This window comes from Corythoichthys intestinalis, chromosome 19, assembly GCF_030265065.1.
Source record: "Corythoichthys intestinalis isolate RoL2023-P3 chromosome 19, ASM3026506v1, whole genome shotgun sequence".
Classification (NCBI taxonomy): Eukaryota; Metazoa; Chordata; class Actinopteri; order Syngnathiformes; family Syngnathidae; genus Corythoichthys; species Corythoichthys intestinalis.
Window position 1 is genome coordinate 1,066,835 of NC_080413.1, and position 26,997 is coordinate 1,093,831.

The 26,997-nt window shown below is 43.7% G+C and overlaps 1 protein-coding gene across 1 annotated transcript; it reads left to right on the forward strand.

Moving 5' to 3' along the window:
- Positions 1-5: 5 nt before the first annotated feature.
- Positions 6-26,797, forward strand: cd109 (CD109 molecule). The gene is made up of 33 exons (XM_057823134.1): positions 6-468; positions 941-1,101; positions 1,182-1,210; positions 5,522-5,758; positions 5,830-5,955; positions 7,036-7,075; positions 7,153-7,234; positions 7,664-7,757; positions 9,534-9,672; positions 9,734-9,843; positions 9,912-10,157; positions 10,783-10,884; positions 10,957-11,019; positions 11,085-11,258; positions 11,319-11,474; positions 12,616-12,696; positions 15,318-15,378; positions 15,449-15,560; positions 15,635-15,752; positions 15,817-15,930; positions 17,269-17,472; positions 17,552-17,684; positions 17,751-17,927; positions 18,169-18,250; positions 18,323-18,551; positions 20,320-20,494; positions 20,990-21,180; positions 21,240-21,377; positions 22,022-22,087; positions 23,774-23,916; positions 23,975-24,131; positions 26,266-26,368; positions 26,458-26,797. Exons 1-33 carry the CDS (start codon positions 386-388, stop codon positions 26,652-26,654), a joined length of 4,323 nt encoding a protein of 1,440 aa, XP_057679117.1. The 5' UTR covers positions 6-385; the 3' UTR covers positions 26,655-26,797.
- Positions 26,798-26,997: the final 200 nt, after the last annotated feature.

Sequence of the window (26,997 nt, forward strand, 5' to 3'; positions counted from 1 at the left end):
ACTGGATGATTTCGATTTTTATTCGGCTTGGCCAACATATTGGCCTTCTGGGAAACAGCATGCTACAATGTGGTCCACGACAAAGATGACGTGGCATTTTCCAACAAATACTGTTTCTACTGCTAAATGCCAAATCACGTTCACATCAACGCGGCCCGCCCTGTTTTGAAACCGATCCGATCGAGCGACAAAAGCGTCTTTAGACGAAGACGAATCCCAAACGCGACGGGACCTTTGACCTTTCTCCTTCCTTTGTGTTAGCGGGCCCCACCTAGCGATCGCGTAGCGCTAAGGGCGTCGGCGCGGAACGCGATCCGTGCGCCTCTCACGTGGGATCCTGCCAAGAAAAACCGAGCCGCGGCGGCCGCGCTCGCCATCCCAGCCCATGGAGCACCCGAAGCGTGTCTCGGCGGCCGCCGTGCTGCTCGCCGCCGTCGTCTTCGCCGTAGCGCAGCAACCTGAACTCAGGTCAGCGTTGCTACCGATCCGCTTGATTTCTTCATTTATTCTTTTTTTGCTAACTACCACAGCACATATTTTATGCATATTATGCATATGGTAGTGACCGAGTTAATAATTGATGAAATAGTAATCAAAATTTCAGCCTCTTAATGGACAATTTTCTGTCATCTTTCTTCAATTTAAGAAATTTTCAAACATTCGTCTTGACTTTGGAAAACAAGGATCGACATTTTCGTTGATTTTCTGACGCGTATCGGTCCAAAATTGGAATTAAACAAATGTTCTATTTGTTTTCTGCACTGTCGGGGTAGAAAGTTTGGAAACCTCTGGGTACCTCACGCTTTGCGATACAAGGCTCACGATAACGATTATTTCGCGATATGGTGATGCAAAAAATTTCAATACAGGAAATGATTCTACACTATACAGTACATTGATTTTTGGCCCCGTTAACGCTTAATTGCGGCGCTGTTTTCAGCGTCAAACCGTCCTACCTGCTGCTGGTTCCCGACATCCTGCTAGCGGGACAGCCCATGTCCTTCTGCATCAGCATCTTGACTCCTTCAGAGGTGACGGTGACGGCTCGCGTCCTCCTCGCCGAAGCCGAGGTGACCTCGCGGACGCTGACGCTGGACGGAGGTGAACGGCCGTCTGCGCTTTCTTGACCTTGAAAACATGAAACGAGATCTGATCCAAACTCTCTGATCGACCGATTGTAGGATCCACGCAGATGGTGACGCTTCCACCTGTAAGTTGTCTTCTCGCACACTTGACCATTACTTGTTCGGATGGCAAAAAACCTGCCGACTCTGCATGCAAACTACTGCTGCCGCATTAAAATGATTAGTATCGGGGAGGACTACGAAATAGCGTGCTGATTAGGGCTGCAACGAACGATATTTTTTTTTATATGTGTGCGATTAATCGGACAAATAATTAATCAATTGGACACTCTGATGAAGGTGGAAGTAGTCACTGAAACATGTCAAGTACAGTGCCCTCCATAATTATTGGCACCCCTGAAAAAGATGTGTTTTATAGCTTCTAATATTTGTTTTTTTCAAATAATATGGCACCTTAATGGAAAAAAAAGAGAAAAATCCAACCTTCAATACAAGTGCATTCATTCAGTGGGGAAAAAAATTATTTGACATCAAAATAATGTGTGTCACAATTATTAGCACCCCTGGTGTTAATACTTTGTACAACCCCCTTTTGCCAACAAAACAAGGTCTGGGGACTGAGATGGCCATGGGAGGAGCTTGATATTGTGTCTGGTGAACCATTTCTGTGTAGATTTGGCCATATGTTTAGGGCAGACATGTCCAAAGTCCGGCCCGGGGGCCAAATGCGGCCCATGGTCAAATTTCATCCGGTCCCCAGCCTCTGTAATATAATGAATAACGTTTGGCCCGCACACAGACTTAATAAATTGGTCATCAGTACTGCAACCAGCATATGAAGTAGCTTACACACGAAAGGCTGCCCCTCATTTACCCACTAAAAGGCAGCAGCACTTTAACCCTTTGTTCCAAATGGCACATTTGATACACTTAAAATTTCATGATTTTGAGACTAATTTAGAATTTTGACATTTCTTTTTGGGGGAAAAAAAAAAAAAAAAAAACGATGGATGCAAGTCAACACATGCATTTGCAGGTTCTATGAGAAAAAAAAAACATGATTTAGCATGAGTTATAGATATTAGAGCGCTTATTACACATATTCATTTTGACTTTTCGTTTTACAAATTTGAAAAAATGGTTTCATTAGGACCTTATTTTTCAAATTTTGGGGTTCTCTGATAGTTGCTTCATGTTGCAGGTATTGAAGGGCTACGCAACATTACCCCGTGTGACCCATTACGTCCATTTTCTAAAATGGCGACAATCAACAAAAAAAAGAAAGTTGTCTGTGACGGCCGACGCTTTAAGGATAGGTGGAAATTGGACCATTTCTTCACTAAAATACAAAACAACTGTGTCTGCCTCATTTGCAAAGAGAAAGTCGCTGTTTTTAAAGATTTCAGTGTTAGCCAATATTACCAAACAAGACAGGCTGAAATGTATGGCAAGATTACAGGGAAGATTCGCAGCGAGAAATTGAAGCAACTTGAAGCTAGTTTAATTTCACAGCAGCAGTATTTCGCAAGAGCCCGAGAGTCGAAAGAGAACACCACAAAGGCGAGGTGTAAGATTGTTAAAACTATTCAATTTAAAAAAAAAAAAAAAAAAAAAAAGCAAATGTGACACACTGAATGGCTTGCTAAAAGTTGCATAAATATATTGTTCTATGTAAAGGACGTCAGCCAAGGTCGGCCCCCCACATTTTTACCGCACCAAATCTGGCCCCCTTTGCAAAAAGTTTGGACACCCCTGGTTTAGGGTCATTGTCTTGCTGAAAGACCCAGTGACGACCCATCTTCAGCTTTCGGGCAACAGATTTTGATTTCAAATGTCCTGGTATTTCAAAGCATTCATGATGCCATGCACCCTAACAAGGTTCCCAGGGCCTTTGAAAGCGAAACAGCCTCTTTTTCAGGGGTGCCAATAATTATGGAGGGCACTGTATCTTTTATGCGCTATGTCAAATATATTCCGCTTGTTTTCCTTAAATTGTGATATAAGTGCTATTTATTTTATATTGGGTGTGTTAGAGTAATACAAACAGTAAATACGAGAAAAGATACTATTCCCTGATTGATTATAATAAGTGTGTTAGAGTAATACAAACAGTTGATCGGTAAATACGAGTAAAGATACTATTCCCTTCAGTGGGCCAGGACTCAAATTTAATGTTAATGCATTGACTTTGATGGGAACGTCACTTTAGGCCGGCCATGTTGGTATGGGCAATGAAAGGTCTTTTTATGCTGCTGCCGTCCATTGAAATGAGTTTATCGCGAAAAGACTTTCAATCCATTGGTTGCAGGAGGGTAGCGTTTTTTCATAATCAACGGTTAATGAGCAGTGAACGAGAAGTGACACGGAATTGCCCCAAAATCATAAGTAAGTGACACAGGATGCCCCCAAACCATTCAAAAGTGATCCAAAATCATCAGAGAGTGACCAATGTATTGGAAGTGCAGTGGTATGAAAAAGTATCTGAACCTTTACGAGTTTCTCACATTTCTGCATAAAATCACCATCAAATGTGATCTGTTCTTTGTCAAAATCACACCGATGACAAAACTGTATGCTTACCTAAAAGCACCCAGACATTTATAGGTTTTCACTTGGATCACGGAACATTAATATTATTAACATTAATAACGCTCGTACAATAACCATAGGGCTGCTCTAAAATTGGAGGTTCTAAATGGAATTTCTCAAGTTTCTGCATAAAATCACCATCAAATGTGATCTGATCTTTGTCAAAATCACACAGATCTTCTTCTTTAATGAAAACCACCCATAACAGTGTAGGTTTTCATATTATAATGAGGATAGTATGCAAATAATGACAGAAAGGGGAAAAATAAGTAAGTGAACCATCACATTTAATAATTTGTGCCCAATTTGGCAGCAATACCTTCAACCAGACGCTTCGCGTAGCTGCAAATCAGTCTGGCACATCAATCAGGACTAATCTTGGCCCGTTATTCTCCACAAAACTGCTGTAGTTCAGTCAGATTCCTGGGATGTCTGGCATGAATCACTGTCTTTAGGTCATGCCACAGCATCTCAATGGGGTTCAAGTCTGGACTTTGGCTTGGCCACTCCAGAACGTGTATTTTGTTCTTCTGAAACCATTCTGAAGTTGATTTACTTCTGTGTTTTGGATCATTGTCCTGCTGCACCATCAGTCCTCTTTTTATCTTCAACTGTCTGACAGACGGCCTCCGGTTTTCCTGCAAAACATCCTGATAAACTTTTGAATTCTTTCTTCCATGAATGATTGCAAGTTGTCCAGGCCCTGAGGCGGCAGAACGGCCCCAAATCACGATACTCCCTCCTCCATGCTTCACGGTGGGGATGAGGTATTGATGTTGGTGAGCTGTTCCATTTTTCTCCACACATGACGTTGTGTGTTCCTCCCAAACAATTCAACTTTGGTTTCATCAGTGCCCAAAATATTTTGCCAAAACGTCTGTGGAGTTTCCATGTGCCCTTTTGCGAACATTAAATGTGCAACAATGTTTTTTTAGACAGCAGTGGCTTCCTCCGTGGAGTCCGTTCATCAGCACCATCCTTGGCCATAGTTTAATATATAGTTGATGTGTGCACAGAGATATTGGGCTGTGCCGGTGATTCCTGTGAGTCTTGAGCAGACACTCTAGGGTTCTTTTTTTTTTACCTCTATGAGTATTCTGCGTTAACTCTCGGCCTCGTCTTTGGTGGACGGCCACGCCTGGGGAGAGAAGCAACAGTGCCAAACTCTCTCCATTTGTGGACAACATCTGTGATTGTTGAACATCCAGACTTTTACAGATGGTTTTGTATCCTTTCCCCGCTTTATACAAAGCAACAACGACCCTTGATCGCAGGTCTTCAGACAGCTCTTTTGACCGAGCCATGATGCGTATCAGAAAACGCTTCTCATCAAGACTTTTCTTACCAGGTGTGTGTTTTATAGTGGGCAGCTTTAAACCACTCATCAGTGATTGGGCACACACCTGACTTAAAATGTTTGGTAAAAATTGGTTTTAATTGCTCTTTAAGTCTCCTTAGGCAGAGGGTTCACTGACTTATTTTCCCCATTCTGTCATTGTTTGCATGCTATCGTCATTAAAATAGGAAAACCTATAAAAGTTTGAGTGGTTTTAGTTAAAGCAGACACTGTTTTTACATCTGTGTGATTTTGACAAAGATCAGCTCACATTTGATGGGGATTTTATGCAGAAATGTGAGGAATTCCAAAAGGTTCCGATACTTTTTCATACCACTGTAATTACCAAAAAGTCGCCCAAAAGGAACTCTTGCCTGCCATTGACAACCATGGACATCCAAGACTGTTAAACAGTGTCGCCCCTCCTAGTCCAAATAGATTGGACGTCTGGCGCCATCAACTGCAGCTAATGAAACGCATTTCATGCATACGAGTGGTGTTATGTCGGCAGGTCGACGTCACCGAGCGGAACTGGCGCGGCCCCTTCATGCTGGAGGTGAAGGGGTACGATGGCGCCCGCCAGGTTTTTTCCAACAAGACGCATTTGTACGCGGAACCCCGAGAATGCGAGACCTTCATCCACACGGACAAGGACATGTACGAAGCGGGCCAGCTGCTCAGGATCACCGTCATCAGCCTCCGGCACGGCCTCAGACCCTGCAACGGCTCGGCCGAGATCCTGGTCAAAGTCAGACAACCGTCCGTCGGGGAGGGGAGCGCCCCGTGGCCTCGTATTGATGGCCGCCTTTGCTTTGGCAGGACCCGAGGGGGCACGTTCTCCGGCAGTGGCGCGCCCAGGAGATGAGTCACGGGGTTCTTTCCAGAGAGTTCCATCTATCCATGGAGCCTCCGCTGGGCCGATGGACCGTTACGGCCATGGTGGACGTGAGTGTGAACGGATGCGTCCAAATAAGTTGGCTATTTTGATCGTCTTTTAGGGTCATTGCTGGTGTCAAAATGGTCCATTTTTTGAGGCCATTACCGGAAAAAATTCTCATTTATTATGACTATTTATTTATTTATTCCAAACCATTAAAAAAACTGAATAAATAAATATATGTAGTTAAAAATGTTTGTTTTTTTTAAATTAAAAAATAATTTTCCTGAAGTGATATTTCTTTTAGTTTTTTTATATGAATTTATATCGAGAAAAAAGGGGAAAACAGTATTCACTATTTTACATTAATTTTTGTTTTTAATGAAAAATCTTTATTTATTATGATATATGTATTTTTAACATATATATATATATATATAAAATAAGGAAAATGCAAAAAAAGTGAATATTCTTTTTTAAAATTTCAAATTGGTTTGAATTAGTTTAAATTTCTAATGGGAAAAGAAATTAATATTCTCATTTACTATTTATTACTACTATTTATATATACTACTATTTATAATACTATTTATTAATTTACTTTTTTTAAATAAAAAAACAGATTAAAATATTTATTTTTTAAAAATATATTATTTTAATTAAAAAAAGAAAAATATAAGTATTCTTTGTGATGAATTTCCTAATCCTAATTTCCTTGTTTTATTTCCTTTAGTTTTCTTTTTTATTTATGTTTATAACAAGAAAAAAAAGGAAACAATGTAAATATTCACTTTTATATTTGTTTTCCTTTTTTTTATGAAAAAATCTTTTTTATTATGATGTTTTCATTTTTAAAATTTTCCTTTTTTATTACTTATGGGAAAAGAAAAATTTTTTCTTTACAATTTTTTTTTTTTTTTTTTTAATAAAACAGCAAAAAGGAAAACAATCGTTTTTTTTTAATTAATAGAAAAAAAGGTCAATATTCTTTATTTTGAATTTCCTGTTGGTCCAATTCCGGAATGAGCTTTCTTGGAGATCTGCCACATCCAATATGGCGGACGCGCCCCATGTCCAGCCAGCTCAATCAAGTGTTTTCCATCGCAGTTTTTCCATCACGTCTCCAACATTTTGTCTTTGCTTCATAGGGTGTCGCCATTCACAAATACGTGCTAGTGGACGCCTATGGTAAGTCCGGGCGCACGAGACGACTCGCGACGGGACGAGTACGCTGACGGTCGCGTGGTCTTTCCGCTCATCCTCAGCCGCGCAGAAGTTCAAAGTGGCGTTGGACCTTCCCGACATGCTCCATCATGATGACACGCTGCAGGGAAGCGTCACCGCCAGGTTGGCGAGCTTACAATTTTTTTTCAGAAGCATCATTGACGATGATAAACACCCAATTTGGTAGCGTCCAATCATCCACTACGTGTTTATGACTTGTAGACGTCCAATCCGTTTGAAGCGGTAGGGTGGCAGCTTCAAGATGCTTGGATAAAATAATCTTTTAAAAATGGGTGAAAAAATGAGCTTTTTCGAGCTTCATTTTAATGTCAACTTCTATGGCAACGTTGACTCAGGGCGGCCATATTGGTAGGGGCGGTGAAAGATTTTTTTTCATGCTTAAACGAGTTCATCTCCAGTTGACGTCCAATCCATTTGAAGGGGCAGGGTGGTTCATTCCCTGCTACCTTACCACTTCAAATGAATTGGACCTCGATGGCCGTCATTGGCAGACAAATAAACACAAATCCACGACTGCTCTTTCTCTCACAGGTACAAGTCCGGGCAACCTGTGAGTGGCCACGTCAACATCAGCGTTTGGAATCACTATTACGGAACTGAAAAAATCTATCATGAGCAGAAAGAGGTACGCTGCCTTCTTTTCCTTTCAAGGGTCAAATCGGTTGCCTCCATCAAACCCTAGCTTTTGCATCCTCTGCTCTCACGCCAACTACCTTTGTGAAATTGGTGTATGTAATTAAATGGGGAATGGCGTTTCTACGGCCCGCCGCACAGCCCAAACCGTTTGACCCACCACCACTGTTCAAATGTCAAAATGACCTGAATTTTCGCACGACAGTGAATTTTTCGAACGAGACCCCAAATTTTGTTTTTGGGTCAATTCCGAGTCAATTCGGTTAACGTGATTTTTTGGAAAAAACGACAAAATTTTCAAAAGGCGACTTTTCCTACTATTTATGACCAAATCACATAATTTACACATCAAAAATTCCAGGACGTTAAAGGGCATACAAGTTGTCGAAGAAAAAGAATCGTGTGACGAACCGTCAAAGACGACTTCTGTTTCTCAGGTTGTTTTATTCTCTTGAGTGGACAAGAACCGATGACACACAATTCTGGCGTACGAAAGAAAATACCAAATGTCCCCAAATGACCGGATATGACCAGGACACGCCCCTCAAATGTCCCTAAATGACCTGATATGACCAGGACATGCCCCCCAAATGTCCCCAAATGACCGGCTATGACCAGGACACGCCCCCCCAAATGTCCCCAAATGACCTGATATGACCAGGACACGGCCCCCAAATGTCCCCAAAATGACCAGGACAAGCCCCCCTCATTCATTTATTTTCCATGCCGCTTTTCCACCCAAGGGTTGCGGAGGCGCTGGAGCCTATCCCAGCTAACTACGGGCAGTAGGCCCAAATGTCCCTAAATGACTGGATATGACCAGGACGCGCCCCCAAATGTCCCTAAATGACCTGATATGACCAGGACACGTCCCCCAAATGTCCCCAAACGACCAGATATGACCAGGACACGCCCCCAAATGACCTGATATGACCAGGACACGCCCCCCAAATGTCCCAAAATGACCTGTTATGACCAGGACACGCCCCCAAATGTCCCCAAATGACCTGATATGACCAGGACACGCCCCCCAAATGTCACAAAAATGACCGGATAAGACCAAGACATGCCCCCCAAATTTGCCCAAATGACCTGATATGACCAGCACACTTCCACCTAAATGTCCCCAAAATGACCAGGACAAGGCCCCCCCCCCATTCATTTTCCATGCCGCTTTCCCCCCCAAGGGTTGCGGAGGCGCTGGAGCTTATCCCAGCTAACTACGGGCAGTAGGCCCAAATGTCCCTAAATGACTGGATATGACCAGGACACGCCCCCCAAATGACCAGATAAGACCAAGACATGCCCCCCAAATTTGCCCAAATGACCTGATATGACCAGGACACGCCCCCAAATGACCGGATATGATCAGGACACGCCCCTCATATGACCAGGACATGCCCCCAAATGTCCCCAAATGACCTGATATGTCTAGGACACGCCCCCCCCCCCAAAATGTCTCCAAATGACTGAGTTTTTAATGTGTAAATTATGTGATTTTGTCAAAAATTGTAGAACAAGTATCGTTTTGAAAAATATTTTTTTAAAAACCCGCCTTTTGGCACGAACTGTAATTTTTTTTCATTCAAAAAATTCCCTACTTCTTCTTGTCGTTTTGGTGTATGAACTGTGTCAGTGAGTCAAACGGTTTTGGCTGGGTGGCACACCGAAAAAAACCACAGAATATTATAGATGGTAGATTTTGCGTTAGATGCAAAGTTACCATCAAGAAACAGTCAAAAATAGGATTATTTGGTGATTGTTCCAGATAACCGGCAGCGTGGACTTCAACGTGGCGCTCACCGACATCTTCTCCTGGCACGGCAGGAACGGCTCTTATGCCACTAAAGCGGAGGGCGCGCGCCGCTTCCTAGAGGTGGTCGCCAACGTGACCGAAGGCCCGACAGGTGAGCCAGATAGCCCCCGTCTGCTTGCCGACCCAGTTCCAGCTTTTTGCCTTCCGCTCAGGTGTCAGGGCGGGCGCGGAGGCCCGCGTGCATCTGCTGTCGCACGCATACCAACTCTACTTTGTCCACTATCCCAAAGTACTGAAACCCTCCATGAGCTTCACCGCCGCGGTAAGAAGACTGGTTCGGTAAAGGTGCGTGGTCTCCGACGTGACGTCAGAGGTTCTGTTTTTCGTCAGGTTTACGTGTGCAAAACCAACAAGCGGCCGTTGTCGGACTACGACTTGATGAAAAAACTGAAAGTCTCGGTCGTGCAGCGAGGGCAGAATTCCGAGGAAGACCGGTCGTGGAATTCGCACAACCAGTCGGAAAAATGGCGACCCGAGGAGATGATGTCGGAGACCATGGAGTTGGACATCCCTGCAGACGGCGTTGTGCTCTTCAGCTTCGTGCTAACTAACTACACGCGAAAGCTCACCATTGACGTAAGTCGTAAGCAGGGAGTCGCCGGTATGACCTGGCTGGACTAAATTTGCTATCCTCATAGAGGCTCAGAACTGCCCAAATTTAACATTTATTCATGAATTTCAATATTTCTCCATTTTGATGTATTTATTGCAGTATTCATTTTATAGACTGTCTTTTGTGGAGTTTTAGTACGAACAGGACACCGTCACCCTGTTGGTCCCAGTTTGATAGACTCCAAGCTGCCACTTTACTTGATAGGGACTAGTATTCTCAAGGTTTTACCGCTGCCGCAGTCACCTAGACGTGCTTTTCACTCACTCCTTATGAGTGTGTAAGTTTCCTACTCACTAGAGATGCCTTCACTCCTTTCATTTTGCTTCAAACCTCAGCTCTCTGCCATATACTCCCTGATTTCTGTCGTCATTGAACTTTCATTGTGGACTATAGACATTTGATTCTAATTTTATTTTAGTAAAGTAAAATTCCACACAAGTCTTCACGAATTGACTTTCACGGGTCACGCTAAATGTTGCGGCTGTCCAAATATGACCCGCCGCCCGGGCCTTGAGTTTGACACCTGCGCTTTAGATGATCGTGTCAAGGACCGACTTGGCCTGATTGTGCTGTGCCGGTGACATTCAGGCGTCGGTGGGAGACAGCTACCAGACGCTCCATCTCTACTCCGGCTACAGGTCGCCCACTCACTCGTACGTCAAGGTCCACAGCGCCGTGGACACCGTGGAGGTAAAGCTCGCCTACCGTCCGGTCCCAATAGGGTTCAGACTTTGAGTTTGACCCTTGTCGCCGACGATCCAGGTGGGGTCCCCCTTCATGCTGTACGTCGACGCCACTTTTCCCGTGACCGAGGTTCACTACGCAGTGAGTTTCCCGCCCGCGACCGTTCCTTTAAAAGCCGGGTTTCGGACCTTTTCCTCGTCTTTCAGGTGAAGTCCGAAGTCAGGCTGGTCTCCGCCGGAAAAGGGCCTACTCATTTAACATTGGTCCCGGAAGCTTCCTGGGCTCCGTCCGTGTCCGTGCTGGTCTTTCTGGTGCGAGAAGACGGCGAGGTGCTCAACGACGTGATCTGCCTGGACGTCCTTCCCTACCCGCCCCATCAGGTATAGGCGGTCATCATCGCCGGTCCGCGATGTGAGGATGACCGAGTCGTCCGCGGGCAGGTGTCTGTGAGCTGGAGCCAGACGGAGAGCCGACCAGGTGACGAGGTGACGCTCAAGGTCACCGCCCAGGAAGCGGGCGCTCTGGTGGGCGTGGTGGTGCAGGACAAATTGCCGTGGTGGGCCGAGATGGATTACCACGAAGCCAAAGCCATGATGGTGAGAGTCAAATGTTTTTGTCCAGTGGCTCCCTCTAGTGGTATGCCAAAGAACGAATTCACTGTTCAACGACCTTTTTAAGTACTTGACAGTGCATTTAGATTTTGTCTTTTAATTAGGGCTGTCAAACGATTAAAAATTTTAATCGAGTTAATTACAGCTTAAAAATTAATTAATCGTAATTAATCACAATTAATCGCAATTCACACCATCTCTTAAATATGCCATATTTATACATTCAAAATACAGTACATAAGGACTATTTGTTTATTATAACAATAAATCAACGAGATGGCATTAACATCATTAACATTCTGTTAAAGCGATCCATGGATAGAAAGACCTGTAGTTCTTAAAAGAAAAATGTTAGTACAAGTTATAGAAATTTTATATTAAAACCCCTCTTAATGTTTTCGTTTTAATAAAATTTGTAAAATTCAAAAAATAAACTAGTAGCCCGTCATTGTTGATGTCAATAATTACTTACACAATGCTCATGGGTGCTGAAGCCTATAAAATCAGTCGCACCCAAGCGCCAGCAGAGGGCGGCAAAACTCCATAAAACACAATTAACAAGTGAGCGTTTCACTGTACCGTCATTTAAATCTGTCTGAGCGGGGCATCTGCGTTAATTGCGTCAAATATTTTAACGTGATTAATTAAAAAAATTAATTAACGCCCGTTAATGTGATCATTTTGACAGCCCTACTTTTGATATTTAAGATCGGCTTCTTAGCTGCCACCTTCGCACTTCAATTGGATTGGATGTCTACTAATGATAAACTCATTGGTGGGAGGAAGGGGGGGGTGCATATTTGGCCATGAGAACAAAGAACAAAAGTTGATTTTGTAACATCCATGGTGTTCAATCCATTTCAAGTGAGAAGGCTGGCAGCGAAAGAACAAACGTTCAGAAGCAACCAAGGAGTTCACATTGGCCCTGACGGTGGTACTCGATATTTTTGGAGGTGCTGCTCAATTATGGGAGCTGCTTTGTTTTCTTACAAAAGAAGGAGATGAAGGTAAACATTCATCTCCACCGAGACGCTCCGTGAAAGCCGATCCGCCATCAACAAATAAGGTCACGTCGCTCTTTTTGTGACTAGCTTCGCTCACCCTTGTTCTCGTCCTTCTTTGTCAGGAGATGCATGAGAAGCACCACTACGACCAATCCGCAGGGAAGCACGCGGGGATGGCAGATGATCCGTTCTCAGTCTTCACGGTTCGCACGTCTTTTTGGGCCATTTTTTTGTTTGTTTGCGTGGACGTGTGTCCCTCCCTGCATTGTTTCCTTTCAAACACGCTGGCAACACAAGTATAGATAGTGGGAAAGATGAGACCTTTCTCACGTCCTTCTGGCTTTTATTTCTTTTTCTTCACGCACAAGATAAAGGTGTTATCTTTCACTTGAATTCATTGGCTGCCATTGACGGCGCTAGGCGTCCGATTCATTTGGATCGGGAGGGGCGAATGAACGTTCATGAACTTTAAAGGCAGAGGTGGGTAGTAAGCATAGGTGGAGTTTGACTTTTGTGGGGTGGGGGGTTAACATGTCGATGACCCTGAAATGTAGTGTCAGCAATAAAATTGATTTGCAGTGCTGGCCAAAAGCATTGGCACCCCGGCAGTTCTGTCAGATAATGCTCAATATCTCCCAGAAAATGAATGCAATTACAAATGCTTTGGTAATATTATTTTTATTTATTTTGCTTGCAATGAAAAAGCACAAAAGAATGAAATCATTATCATTTAACACAAAACTCCAAAAATGGGCCGGACAAATGTATTGGCAACCTTTGAACAATCATGTGATGCTTCTCTAATTTGTGTAATTAACAGCACCTGTTACTTACTTGTGGCACATAAAAGATATTGGCAATCACTTAATCACACTTGCAGCCCGTTAAAATGGTTTAAAGTTGACTCAACCTCTGTCCTGCATCCTTTTGTGTACTACATTGAGCATGGAGAAAAGAAAGAAGACCAAAGAACTGTCTGAGGACTTGAGAAGCCAAATTGTGAGGACGCACGGGCAATCTCAAGGCTACAAATCCATCTCCAAAGACCTGAATGTTCCCGTGTCTACCGTGCGCAGTGTCATCAATAAGTCTAAAGCCCACGGCACTGTGGCTAACCTCCCTAGTTGTGGACGGAAAAGAAAAATTGACCAATGAAAGATTGTGCGGATTCGTGGATAAAGAATCTCGACCAACATCCAAACAAGTTCAAGCTGTCCAGCAGTCCGAGGTTACAACAGTGTCGACCCGTACTATCCGTTGGCGTCTGAATGAAAACTGAACTTTAAGGTAGGATAACCAGGAAGACCCCACTTCTGACCCAGACACACAAAAAGCCAGGTGGGAGTTTGCCAAAACTTACCTGAGAAAGCCAAAATCGTTTTGGAAGAATGTTCTCTGGTCAGATTAGACAAGAGTAGAGCTTTTTGGGAAAAGGCATCAACATTGAGTTTACAGAAGGAAAAAAATGAAAAGAACATGGTCCCCAGAGTCAAACATGGCGGAGGTTCCCTGATGTTTTGGGGTTGTTTTGCTGACTCTGGCACTGGACTGCTTGACCGTGTGCATGGCATTATGGAGTCTGAAGACTACCAACAAATTTGACCAAAGCTGGGTCATGGGTCTTCCAGCAGGACAATGACCCAAAACGCACTGGAGAATGGCCAGCAATGAGTTGGGACCTGAACCCCATAGAACACCTGTGGAGAGATCTGAAAATCTCCTGGAGCAGTTGGCCAAAAATGAATTGTCTAAAATTCCGGCAAAGCATTGTAAGAATCTCATTGATGGATACCAGAAGCGGTTGTTCACCGTTATTTTGTCCAAAGGTTGTGCTACCAAGTATTAGTCTGAGGGTGCCAATGTGATTAAGTGTCCGGCCCATTTTTGGAGTTTTGTGTAAAATGATCATGATTTCCTTTTTTTTTCATTCTCTTTTGTGGTATTTCATTGCAAGCAAAATAAATGAAGATATTAATACCAAAGCATTTATCATTTTCTGGGAGAAATTGAGCATTATCTGAACAAAGCGCCAATACTTTTGGCCAGCACTGTATGAATACACAGACCTGTTCAATTTATCATCTTTAAATCATCATTTAAAAAAAGTATCAAAAACATTTGACATAGAAGGCTGCCGTCACATGACTCGGAAGCGCGGATTATAACCTCTGTCGCAGGTTTTATTTGGCCCCGATTGACTACAGAAAACTTGAGATATGATCCAATTGATTTCATAATAGGAAATATGTTTTCTCCACTAGAGGGCACTCATGATCTTTGGACAAATGATGCTTCATTGCTGTAGATGTTTTCTGCTCACGCTGGAATTAATTTCTCTTTTTTTATGGTATTTCTTTGGTTTAAGGTGGGTATGTAGTGCGTTATAGTACAAGATATTTCATATAGATAACTTGGTGCTGAGAAAATAAGATACCATTAAAAAAAAAAACAAGTCCAACATCGTAAGCAGTTACAATGTTACTCGTGACTTGACTACATTTTCTATGAGTGACTTTTACTTCAGTAATATATTTGGCTAGTCTACCTACCTCTGCTTATATGTCACATTCTGTTGATTTTGGGTCACATCCAGTTCATTTTGAGTTGAAGTGCCATTGGAAATGAATAGGGAGTTTTTGTCAAGTTTGGGGATTTAGTTTTCCTATGTTTCCCCAAAAAACATTGGTTCATTGGCCATTCCAAGTGGATTGGACGTACAGCGCTGTCCATGGTTCTGACACATCTAGAACTGCCAGTCCCCTCAGTTTTGATGAATTGGACATCTAGCGTTGTCAAAGAGTTGATCATTCCAATGTTGTCGCAGGGGTGCCATCTCGTCCCTCTGACGGACGCGTCGCTCCACGTGACCAATACGTGGATGCCAGGTAAGGTTGAAGATGAGCTTTCCAATCCCGTGATGTCCGTTTGAGCGCTGATTTTTTTTATTTGGGACAGAGGAGTACTACTACTACTACGAGGACTACTATTACCCGAAAGAAGAGGACTACGGGTGGGAGTCGACCCGATGCCCCCCTGAGACGTGGATATGGGCGGAAATGTTGACAGAGTGAGCGCCGGCCTGGAAAATTCCACAGATTTTTCGTGAGAGGTAGACCGAGCGGGACGTCCGTGTCGTTTCAGCAACTCCAAGTCAGCGGAGATGAGAGTGACGGTCCCCGAACGCATCACCGAGTGGAGCGCCATGGCCTTCGTCATGTCCCACACGCTGGGCCTCGGCGTGGTCCGCCTGCCCGCCCGGGTAGGATCGTTGTTTTCCGCTTCCCCCTGGGTCCCGCGTGACGTCCGCTCCCTTCCTTCCGTAGCTCAGCGTCTCCGAGGACGTCCAGCTGTCTGTCCGCCTGCCGCCCGTGGTCACCCGTGGCGAGGAGGTCTTGCTGGAGGTCCTCCTGTTCAACAACCTCTATCAGGACCTGCAGGTATTCCCTTTTTGATAAAATGAAGCAGCATTTACAAAATAATATATTTCGCAAAGTTAGTTTTTTTTTTTCATCTAAAAAATGTAAATCAATCGAAAGAAAAACATAAAACCAAAATACTGCTTTTCTTTCTTTTTTTTTTTTTTGTTGTTGTTAAAAATTTTTTAAAAAGCATAAAAAAAGAAAATTTTCACATTTTTAAACATCATAAATGTAATTTAAAAAAGAACAAATAAAAATTAATACATAAAAGCAAAATACCAGTTTTCTTTTTTAAAAGTGGAATACAAAAATGTACAAATGAATAAAAAACAATGTATACTGTTCCCCATTTTTTGTTTTAAATGTTAATAAATTAGGAAAAAATACAGCTTTAAAAACTTGAACATCACTAACCTTTTTAATTGAAAAACAGCAAAATTTAAAGATGAAAATTTCTTTTTTTTTATATAAAAAACAAAAAAATGAATGAAATTTAAAATATTTTCCTGTTTTTATTTAAAAAATGTAAATCAATAGAATAAACATTTAAAAACATAAAACCCTTTTTATGTATTTTATTTTCCCTTTTTATTTTTTAGTTAAAAAAACCATAAATGTAAATGCATAAAAAAGAAAATATTGAAATTCTTAAAAATCTTAAATGTAAATTAAAAATGAATAAATAAAAATTGCATAAAACAAAATACTTCTTTTCCCTTTTTGTTTTTTAGTTAAAAACAAAAATGTAAAAATGCATGAAAAAGAAAATCCCCGTTTTAAAATCATAAATGTAAATTAAAAATCAATAAAACAAAATTTATAATTACATAATACATAAACCAAAATACTGGTTTTCCTTTTTAAACGATGTAAAAATGATACAAATAAATAAAAACAAAATATTTATTGTTCCTCGTTTTTTTTATTTTAATTGTATATAAAATAAGAAAAAAATAATAAATACAATTTTGAAACCCCTTTTTTAATTGAAAAAAGGAAGTGTTTTTTTCAGTTTTTAGACTAAAAATGAAGGAAAATGAAAATATTTTATTTATAATATAATATTTTATTTATTTATTGTAAAGAAAACAGTAAAAATTAATACATACAACAAAAAAAGATACCATAACTCCCCTTTTTTAATTGAAAAATGTAAACATGAAAGTTTCATTTTTTTCAGACTAAAAATGAATGAAAAAATATATATTCCTGTTTTATTTTGTAAATTAAAAATATAAATAAAAATGAAAAAATTGCTATATGAACATTGCAACTAGTATACTGTAGGCAAATTGATATGGTATCGTCATGAAATTGGCCATTTCTTCATGGTTGACCTGACACGTTTTACTTCAGGTTATGGTGACCGTCGTGGAGAACGACACCTTCGAATGGGTGTTGGGGGCCTCCTCGGCACCGCGGCGGGTGGCGCTGGGCGGCAAGAGCTCGGCCTCGGTCCCCGTTCCCATCAGGCCGCTGGTCCTCGGCCACACCGGCGTCACGGTGAAAATCAAGTCGGCGGCCGGGGCGGATGCGGCCACGGGGAACATGCTGGTCAAGGTGGAACCGACCGACCGAAAGAAGCGTACGGACGCAAACAATCTCCACGGGCTTTCACGCATCTGTTGGCGTTTGGCAGGCCGAAGGCGCGGAACAGTCTTTCTCGGCGTCGTTGCTCCTGGAGGTTTCGGGGAGCTTCTCCGACGCGTTTTCGTTTTCCTTTCCCGACGACGTCGTGGCGGGAAGCGAGTGCGCGTGGGTGACGCTGGTCGGTAAGTGACTCCTTCTTCCGACCGATGGTCTCCGCTCTCTGTCGACGTTCTCGTCGTGGGTCGCAGGCGACATCCTGGGTCCGTCCATCCAGAATCTGGACTCTCTGATCCGAATGCCGTACGGCTGCGGAGAGCAGAACATGATCCACTTCGCTCCCAACATCTATGCGCTTCTCTACCTCAACGCCACCGGGCAGGACCGCCAGGACGTCAGAGACAAGGCCGTGGCCTACATGATTTCAGGTCCGTTGTCGGCGGCCTTCTGGATTAGACTTCTACTAGAGCTTAACGCCTTTCAAATGATGGCAGAAGCACGAAAAGACCTTTCATCGCCCCTACCGACGTGGCCTCAAGGCGGCCATGTTTGTAGGGGCGACGTTTCCATTCAAAGTCAATGCATCCCCATTAAAACAAAGTCATTTGTAATGACCCTGCTAATGCTAATGACCCTGGTGCGCTTACTTCTGGCCGTTTGCGTCCGCAGGTTACGAGCAAGAGTTGAGCTACCAGCGAGCGGGCGGATCCTTCAGCGCCTTCGGAGAGCGAGACGCTTCGGGAAGCACGTGGTCAGTTCAACAGACAACATTGGAGAACTGCGTCCGGAGAACCTATCGCTGACGAGAGCTCGCTCGGCTCAGGCTGACGGCCTTCGTGCTGAGGTGTTTCCTGCAGGCGCGTCCGTTTGTCAGCGTGGACGAGGCCGTGCTGGCCTCGGCGGCGCTTTGGCTGGTCGCCCAGCAGGCGGCGGACGGCGACTACCTGGAGCCGGGCCGCGTCATCCACACGGAGCTCCAAGGAGGTTTGGACGGGCCCGCTTCGCTGACGGCGTACGTCCTCGTGGCACTGCTGGAGGACCCCGCGTTCAGGGTAAGTAAGGCCACAATACGTAAAGTATATAAGGCCAGATAGACGTTTCGTTCACCTACGGGGACGCACGCCATTGCTCGGCGGCCATTTTCCGACAGGGCCGAGAGCGTCAAAAGAAGTAAGTAAGTGTTAAAAGTAGCCCAAACACACCCTTCTTCCTGCCCACAGCCCAACCCGCGAGAGCCTTCAAAAAGACTGAATGTATAACTAATCATTGTCATAATTTCTCGGGAACCTTTTGTTCACTTGTGATATGGTGACCTTGAGTCTGCCTCCTCGCCTGGGTCTGTCGCTGTTTGCCTTGCTGTTTGATCGCTGTCAGATATATATATGACGTGCCATATGGATTGAACGTCCATAACTGTCAATGGCAGCCAATAAGTTGATATGTTTTGTTATAAACTTAACAGTCTGTAAATAAATCGATGAGTATTTTAGTGGAGAAAATGACTCAATTAATGTGCGATACGATAGAGCCTCTCTGTCCTAATATGGTCACCAATTAGCGTGTTTTCTGCACGCCTAAAAGCCTTCAATTTTCTCAAAAGTCGACAGTGCGCCCCATAACCCAGTGTGCCTTAAAAATGAATCAATATTGAGCCACAACAGGTCTCACAGCAGCTTGGCGCACAGCTTCATCTAATAGCTGCTGAAGGAATCTGACCCTTTAGCCAGGTTGCCGGAATCACGCCAGCCGGACCGACCCGGGCTGGCGTTACACCGACGACCCGGCCAAAAGGCCAAACTCCGCGTGTTCACCTTAGTCTTAACCTCTAGTACTGTCTCAATTTTGAAAGCTGGAAGAAGGCTTCGAAGCACAAGTTGACAATTTATCCTAGACAGCAATCATGCAGCACAGAGGGACCTAGGCGAGGATTCAGGGTCACCATATCAAAAAAGGTTCCTGAGAAAAAATGACAACGATTAGTTAAACATTCAGTCTTTTTCAAGGGTCTCGCGGGGCGGGCTCTGGGCAGAAGAAGGATGTGTTTGGGCTTTGTTTCGGATTATTGTCTATTTGTGGATTGCACTGGAGGATTCGGGAGTTACTGTTGTCAGGGCAACGAGGGTTGTGCATTTTGCCACTTCAGCGTCAAAGGGGCTCTTAGAGTCTTCTCAGTCATGTTATCAGTTGGATATCAGGCGTTCTCCGGTGTTCCTTGTGTTGGGACATGACGTCCCACTATTTGTTCTGGACTGTCCGGGAGAACTTGGGTTAATCTTGCTCAGTCAGTTGCATGACGCTTATGTTGGGCTTCCATGATAAGAAGGTGTCATGTATCTCTTATGCCCTATGCCAAATACTATATTCTTGTTTTCCTTAAACTATGGTATAAGTGCTATTTATTTTTGCTATTGGATGTGTTACAGTAATGCAAACAGGAATAACGAGAAAATATACTATTCCCTGATTAATTATATTAAGTGTGTTAGAGCAATACAAACAGTTAAGAACCTTTTCTCGTAGGCACTGTCTAACTGTTTCTAATGATCTAACACACTTAATATAATTAATCAGGGAATAGTATATTTCTTGTAGGTACTGTCCATCTCCTTCACTGCATAACGTAACCCTAGCCTTTACTTTCACATCTATTCTATGCGCCTTATATCTGAAAAAAAACAGGCCATTCATTGAAGGTGCGCCTCATAATGAGGTGCGCCTTATAGTATGGGAAATACGGTAGCTAAGACATGAAGCCTTATATATACACGTTATCTTTGGTCTCAACTATTTATTTTAAAAATTGATGCGTTTGTGTGTCAGAGCCAGTACGACCGCCAAGTGACGAAGGCGATGCGGTTCTTGGAGAGCCGCCTGCTTTCGGGCAGCGCGTCCAGCAACTACAGCCTCAGTTTGATGACGTACGCGTTGGCCATGGGCGGCAGCGCTCAGGCCCACACGGCGCTCGACAGGCTGATGGAACGAGCCGACGTGATCGGTAAGTGCAGACCCGCAAATGGGCTTCGTCGCCATGTCGGATGTGGCGAAAAGGACCGCGGGTTGTTAAAGTGAGCTCCGAGTTCCGGTAGTGGTACTCGGGCTCCCTCTAGTGGTCCCGGGAGGAAAATGCTAATGTTTCTGTGTCATTGAATGCGCTAAACCTCTAATCCAGCGGTCTCAAACCGACTCCACAAAGGGCCGCAGTGGGTCCTGGTTTTTGTTCCAACAGATCCAGCACAAACAGTTCAACCAATGAGGTTTCTACTAACATAAGCAGCACCTGATTGCAATCAACTGATTACACTTGTAAGAAACCAGATTGGTGAAAAGGTATTTGTCTCGTTTGGTTGGAATGAAATCCAGTACCCCCTGCGGCCCTTTGAGGACCGGTTTGAGACCACTGCTCTAATCTGATTGGACTGGCTCTAAACCCTCCCGTCTCCCAGTCTAAGTTCGTACACGTTCACGTTAGAACTTTGTTTATTTTTTGCAGACGGCGTACCCAGGTGGACGTCGCCCGCCGCCGACCTGTCGTCGTCGTGGCAACCCAGCTCGGCCGACATCGAGACGGCTTCCTACGCTCTGCTGAGCTTGCACCGGCTGGGCCGCGTGGCGGAGGGCGTGGCAGCGGTCAAGTGGCTGGGACGCCAGCGCAACCCAACGGGAGGCTTCGGTAGCACCCAGGTACATCTATGCCCCGCCCTCCCGCCTCATCGGCTTCCTAAATCGTTCTGCTGCGACAGGACACCGTGGTGGCGCTGCAGGCCTTGTCCACCATCGCCGTGGCACTCGATGACGACGACGTCGACCTGAGCGTCAGCGTCGGCGACGCCGAATTCCGCATGGGCGCGCAGAACCGTCGCCTTCTGCAGACGCGGAAGGTAGGCCGCTAATAACCTCGACAGCATATATGGCTATGTGACCATTTGCCAGCCATCTTTAAGGACAGGACTGTTCTAGGCATAGGTATTACATGCATATCATCCTAAATAAGTTATGAGATTTTTTTTTTTTTAATTATACTCAATATTGAAATATGAAGCTTTGCAGCCAATGGTTCAAAGCTTCATTGTGGTTCATTTGGTCTGATGACAGTCCTATGATGCCACTGTCAAATAACATGTAAATATCTCATAGTACAGTGAAGACAACTGCTGCTGCTCATAGTCCTGTGCGGCTTATCTATGTACAAATGCAGTTTTCGTGTCAAATTTGGTGGGTGGCGGCCTATATTCTGAAAATTAAAGTTCTTTTAAAATGACTCGAAATCATCACTTGCCTCATAACGGTTTAAGAGTATTTTAGCGGAGGAAATCGCTCACCTTCGGTGCACTACATTAGGGAAGCCCCCTGTTGTGTTGCAAGATGGCTGCCGAGTCATTAAGCAAGGGAACTCACTCACCTTGCATCCACTATAATAGAGAAGTCGCCTTATGCAAGATGTCCTCCAACTGTTTTTTTTTTTTTTTTCTTTTTGCGGTTCGGCTGGCTGAGATGTTATCCTGATGAAAATTTTCTGTCTCAGGTGGAGCCAATGAAGCAACTGGACCTCCAGGTGGTGGCGCAAGGGCAGGGCCTCGCTCTTCTTCAGGTACCTGGCGGCCTTTTCTTCTTCTTTGGAATTATTGGATTTAAAAAACAAATGATCGTGTACATAGTATGGCATTTTTTCCCTAAGAATAAAATCGACCGTGTATAGCATGGGTGTCCAAACCTGTCCTCAAGGGCCGCTGTGGGTCCTAGTTTTTGTTCCTACCAATCAAGCACAGACAGTTTAACCAATGAAGTTTGTGCTAAAACAAGCAGCACCTGACAGCAATGAACTAATTACACTTGTGAAACACCAGATTGGTAAAAAGATGTCGTCTTGTTTTGTAGGAATGAAATCCAGAACCCACTGCGGCCCTATGCGGAATAGTTTGGACACCACTGATGTATAGTCAAGTTTTTTTTTTTTTTTCCTAAATAAATCGACCACACGATAAGGTGGTTTATTTTCCATTAATTAAAAAAAATGTGGCCCACGTATTCTTCGGTTATCAGTGTCCACATGATGGCGCCACAAACGCATTAATTAGAAAAAAATGTGGCCCACGTATTCTTCGGTTATCAGTGGCCACATGATGGCGCCACAAACGCAGAATTTGCACATCTTTACTTTGGACGCAGTTTTTAAGAACCCTCGTTTAAATGTGCGTGTGGATGATATTTTTGCCAAATACCCTGCTACGTATTGAAAGAATCTGACCTTTCAGCCAGATTGCCGCCACAGCTCCACCGACCCGGGCCGGCAAATACCAACCACTTGGCCAAAAGGCCAAACTCCGCGCATTCAGTTTAGTCTTAACCCATTGAACTGGCTCAATTCTGAAAGCTGGAAGGTTTCGAAACACAAGTTGACAATTTTTTCAGGTCGATAGCGATCAAACGGCAAGGCAAAACAGCGACAGACCCAGGCGAGGAGGACAGTTAGGGTCACCAAATTACAAATCAGCAAAAGTTTTCCAAGAAAATGACAACGATTAGTTGAGCATTCAGTCTTTTTGAAGGCTCTCGCGGGGCGGGCTGTGGACAGGAAGAAGGGTGTTTTTGGGCGTTGTTTAGGATTATCTTCTATTGCAGTTTGGGTTGTTTAGTTTGTGCGTCACAGTTGTTGAGTCAACGTTACTGAGGCAACCGGATAGTTTGCCCGCCTCAGCGTCAAAGGGGCGCTTAGTCTTATCAGTTGTAATATCAGTTTGATAACAGGCCGGTGTTCCTTATTGGACAGGATGTCCCGCCTTTTGTCTGTTTGTGGATTGGACAGGAGGATTAGGGAGTTACTGTTGTCAGGGCAACAAGGGTTGTAGATTTTGCCATCTCAGCGTCAAAGGGGCTGTTGGAGTCTTATCAGTCATGTTATCAGTTGGATACCGGGCGTTCTCCGGTGTTCCTTGTGTTGGGACAGGGCGTCCCTCCATTTGTTCTGGACTGTCCGGAAGAACTGATTGCGGGATTTGGTGTTGGAGACGTGGGCTTGTAGATGCCTTGCCTATCACCTAGTTGTCAGTGTCAATCTTGCTCAGTCAGCTGCATGAAGCACGCGTTGGGCTTCCGTGAGCAGAAGGTGTCATGTATCTCTTATGCCCTATGTCAAATACATATTCTGCTTGTTTTACTTAAACGATGATATAAATGCTATTTATTTCATATTGGGTACGCTAGAGTCATACGAACAATAAATACAAGATACTATTCCCTTCAGTGTAGACATGGCCTTTCTCATTTTCTTCTTCAGCTCAACGTGATGTACAACGTGTGGACGGACGAGCCGAGCCGCAGACGGCGAGACTATCACGATTACCACGGGGCTTTCGACGTGCACGTGACACTGCACGACGAGGGCGCCGACTCGCACGCGCACGCGGATTTGTGCTGCAGGTACGTCGCGCCGACGCTCGCCGACGAGCGAAGCTCACGATATAACGACTTTCGGCAGCCTGAGGCCGGGCGGCCGCTCGGACCCCACGGGCATGGCCTTGGCGGAGGTGGGACTGCTGAGCGGCTTTAGCCTGTCGCCCGATGAGGTGCGCCTCGGCGGCGCGGTCAAGAAGGTCGAGACTCACCTCGGGAAAGTCGTCGTCTACTTTGACTCGGTGAGGACGTCTTTCACCGTCGACGGATGCTCATGAGTTAACCTTTTCAGGGAGAGTGCTAGCGACAGTGGACTCAAACGTGAACACCCTTTAAGTGACCAGTTTTGGTCATTTAAAAAGAAAAAGTTCTTGCGTAGACTTCAAAACCTATTGACATATTTTCAAATACTTCAAATATTTTCAAAACCAAAGCTGCTACCGACCTAAAACCAAAACAGGCACCTACCTTAGCCATATATGAGTCTCCGAGAGCAGCGGCATCTGAAAATTCAAAGTCGTTCCCTTATAAAATCCCCATTCATTATTTTTTATATAAGTATAACACAACTTAAAATGGCTAGGAGAGTCTCAGATTTTACAGTAGTTGCACAAAAATCACCAAATGCAGAGATAATCACCTCTATTTTCAGGATCAATAGCAATATTTAACATATCATATTAGTTTTTGACCAAAATAGCAACTTCATTTTTTTATTTATTTACTACAAGTTTTCAACAGCTAATAAATCAATCAATTTAACATCAGAAACTTAATACATGGGGAAAACATGCAGAATCAATTATAAATAGATTATTAATACATTTTATATACAATCACAACTTATTAAGATGAACAACTTTTTACCGTCTCTTCGATCTGTTTATCTAATCCTGGCCACCAAAAATAACTTCTCGCCATTTCTTTCATTTTAACAATACCACTGTGACCTGCATGCAGTTGTGCAAGCATTTTAGGACGCAATGACTGTGGCACAATCACTCTCCTCCCCCACAACAAACAACCCGATTGAACAGAAAGTTCTGGCGGATAAGGCTAGCGGCCGCCTGATGTAAACTGAGCTTTTAAGGCGAAAATTCTTGTGAATAAATGCTTAAATCCCCGAATTCTTCATAGATATGGACGTAAAACAGTCTCGATTCTTGGTTAAAAGCAAAAAAACCATGCAGTTAGCGTTTATTTTACGTATATACGTTGAACTACAATGCTACTCTGTTAGCGAATGAGGCTAGCGGCCGCCTGATGTAAACGGAGCCTTTTCAGCGAAAATTCTTGTGAACAAATGCTTAAATCCCTGAATTCTTCACAGATATGGACGTAAAACGGTCTTGGTTCTCGGTTAAAAGCAAAAAAAAAAAAGTTGTATTTAGCGTTTATTTTACGTAAATATGTCGAAGTACAATGCTCCTCTGTTAGCGAATGAGGCTAGCGGCCGCCTGATGTAAACAGAGCTTTTTCGTTGAAAATTCTTGTGAATAAATGCTTAAATCCCTGAATTCTTTTTAGATATGGACGTAAAACAGTCTCGGTTCTTGGTTAAAAGCAAAAAAACGTGCAGGTAGCATTTATTTCGCGTAAATATTGCCAACTATGAGGCTCGTCAGGTATGAAAATTAGCGTCTCCATGTGTAAACAAAGAAGAAAATTCCTGCGAATAAATGCTTTAATCACTGAGTTCTTTGTCGATATGGACGTAACACTGTCTCGATTCTTTAAGAGTGAAAAACCGGTTCCGCATCTATTTTACCTATATATGTCGAAGATTGACCATTGCGTTTCCCATTCGCCCGTTGATTTTTTTCACGTTCCAAAAGGCATGCATGATACGAAAAATATAATATTTACCTTGAATCCTCGAACAAATCACTACTGAGACAATCTTTCCTGTTTGTATGCGGTAAAGCTTTCGTAGTTCTTCAAAAATCCAAGCTTAAATCCGACATGAGCGTGTGCCGTCATGAAGCTCGGCCCCCTCTGATAAGGCAAAGAATGACGAAGTGTCACGTCAGTAGATAATGAAGTCTATGCTTCTTGTTTTTTGACACTTGAGGCATTTAACCCGTTATAGTCCAAGTAACTTTTTTTGGTCTATACTAAAGTTGTTCACATTGTATTAATTTATGAACACGATTATGGCCAAGTAACAGTAAGTAAGATTTTCTTTTCATAGTACAGTATTTCAGTCATTGCATGCAATTGACGTCCGGTTCATTTGACCTGGGAAGATTGGCTGTGCCTTGATGGCGCGAGACGTCCAATCCTTTTTGCGTGGCAGGGGTCGTTCATTCACCCCCTCCTAGTCAAAAGGGATCGGACGGGCAAAATAGAAAAAGTTATATTTCATTCATGTTTCAGATTACAACGAAAGAGGTGTGCGTGCGCCTTCCGCTGCTGGTGGAGTTCAAAGTGGCCAAAGTCCAGAAAGCCATCGTCACCGTCTACGACTACTACGAACCACGTGAGACGCCGCTTTCAGTTTCCTCGCCGCTTCCCCTTTCTTTGCCGCTTCCTGTTTGATTTCACATCGTCGTCATCTTCTCGTTTCAGGCCGCCGGACGGTGACGTCGTACTCGTCAAAGTGGCGCGAGGAGGCCGACGCGTGCCAATTTTGCGGCGACGACTGTCGCCAGTGCACGAGCGACGACGACGAGGATTGGACGACGTACAGCTCCGCCTCCGCACCAGGGCTCCGCCCGTGGCACCTTGTTCTTTTTATCTTTGTGATGATCGTGCAACAACTGTGATGTCATCATCCGGTCAGCTTTTAGGGTCTGGTGGGATGCAATTGATTCTTTTGATCATTCAATCAATAACGGGCGGGGGAAAATGTAAAAGGGCGTTTGTTTGATTTTTGTTGTTGGAAAATGATTTTAATCAATAAATCTTATTGTATGACAGACTGCATGTTTATTTCTCTAGAGGGAACACATAAAGAGGAAGCTGAGCATTTAGCAAACAAAAAATGACCATGTTTAAAAAATGAAAAGTTATAGTAAGGCATTTTTATCTAGAAAAAATATCGACCATGTATAGTACAGCTTTTTTTCCCCCTCTTAATCAACCAAGGCATTTTCCTAGAAAACAATG

Coding starts and splice junctions, on each gene's coding strand:
- cd109 (XM_057823134.1), top strand. CDS start 386: ATGGAGCACCCGAAGCGTGTCTCGGCGGCCGCCGTGCTGCTCGCCGCC. Junction 15,931..17,268: donor ACCTCTATCAGGACCTGCAG/GTATTCCCTTTT, acceptor GTTTTACTTCAG/GTTATGGTGACCGTCGTGGA. Junction 20,495..20,989: donor GGAACGAGCCGACGTGATCG/GTAAGTGCAGAC, acceptor TATTTTTTGCAG/ACGGCGTACCCAGGTGGACG.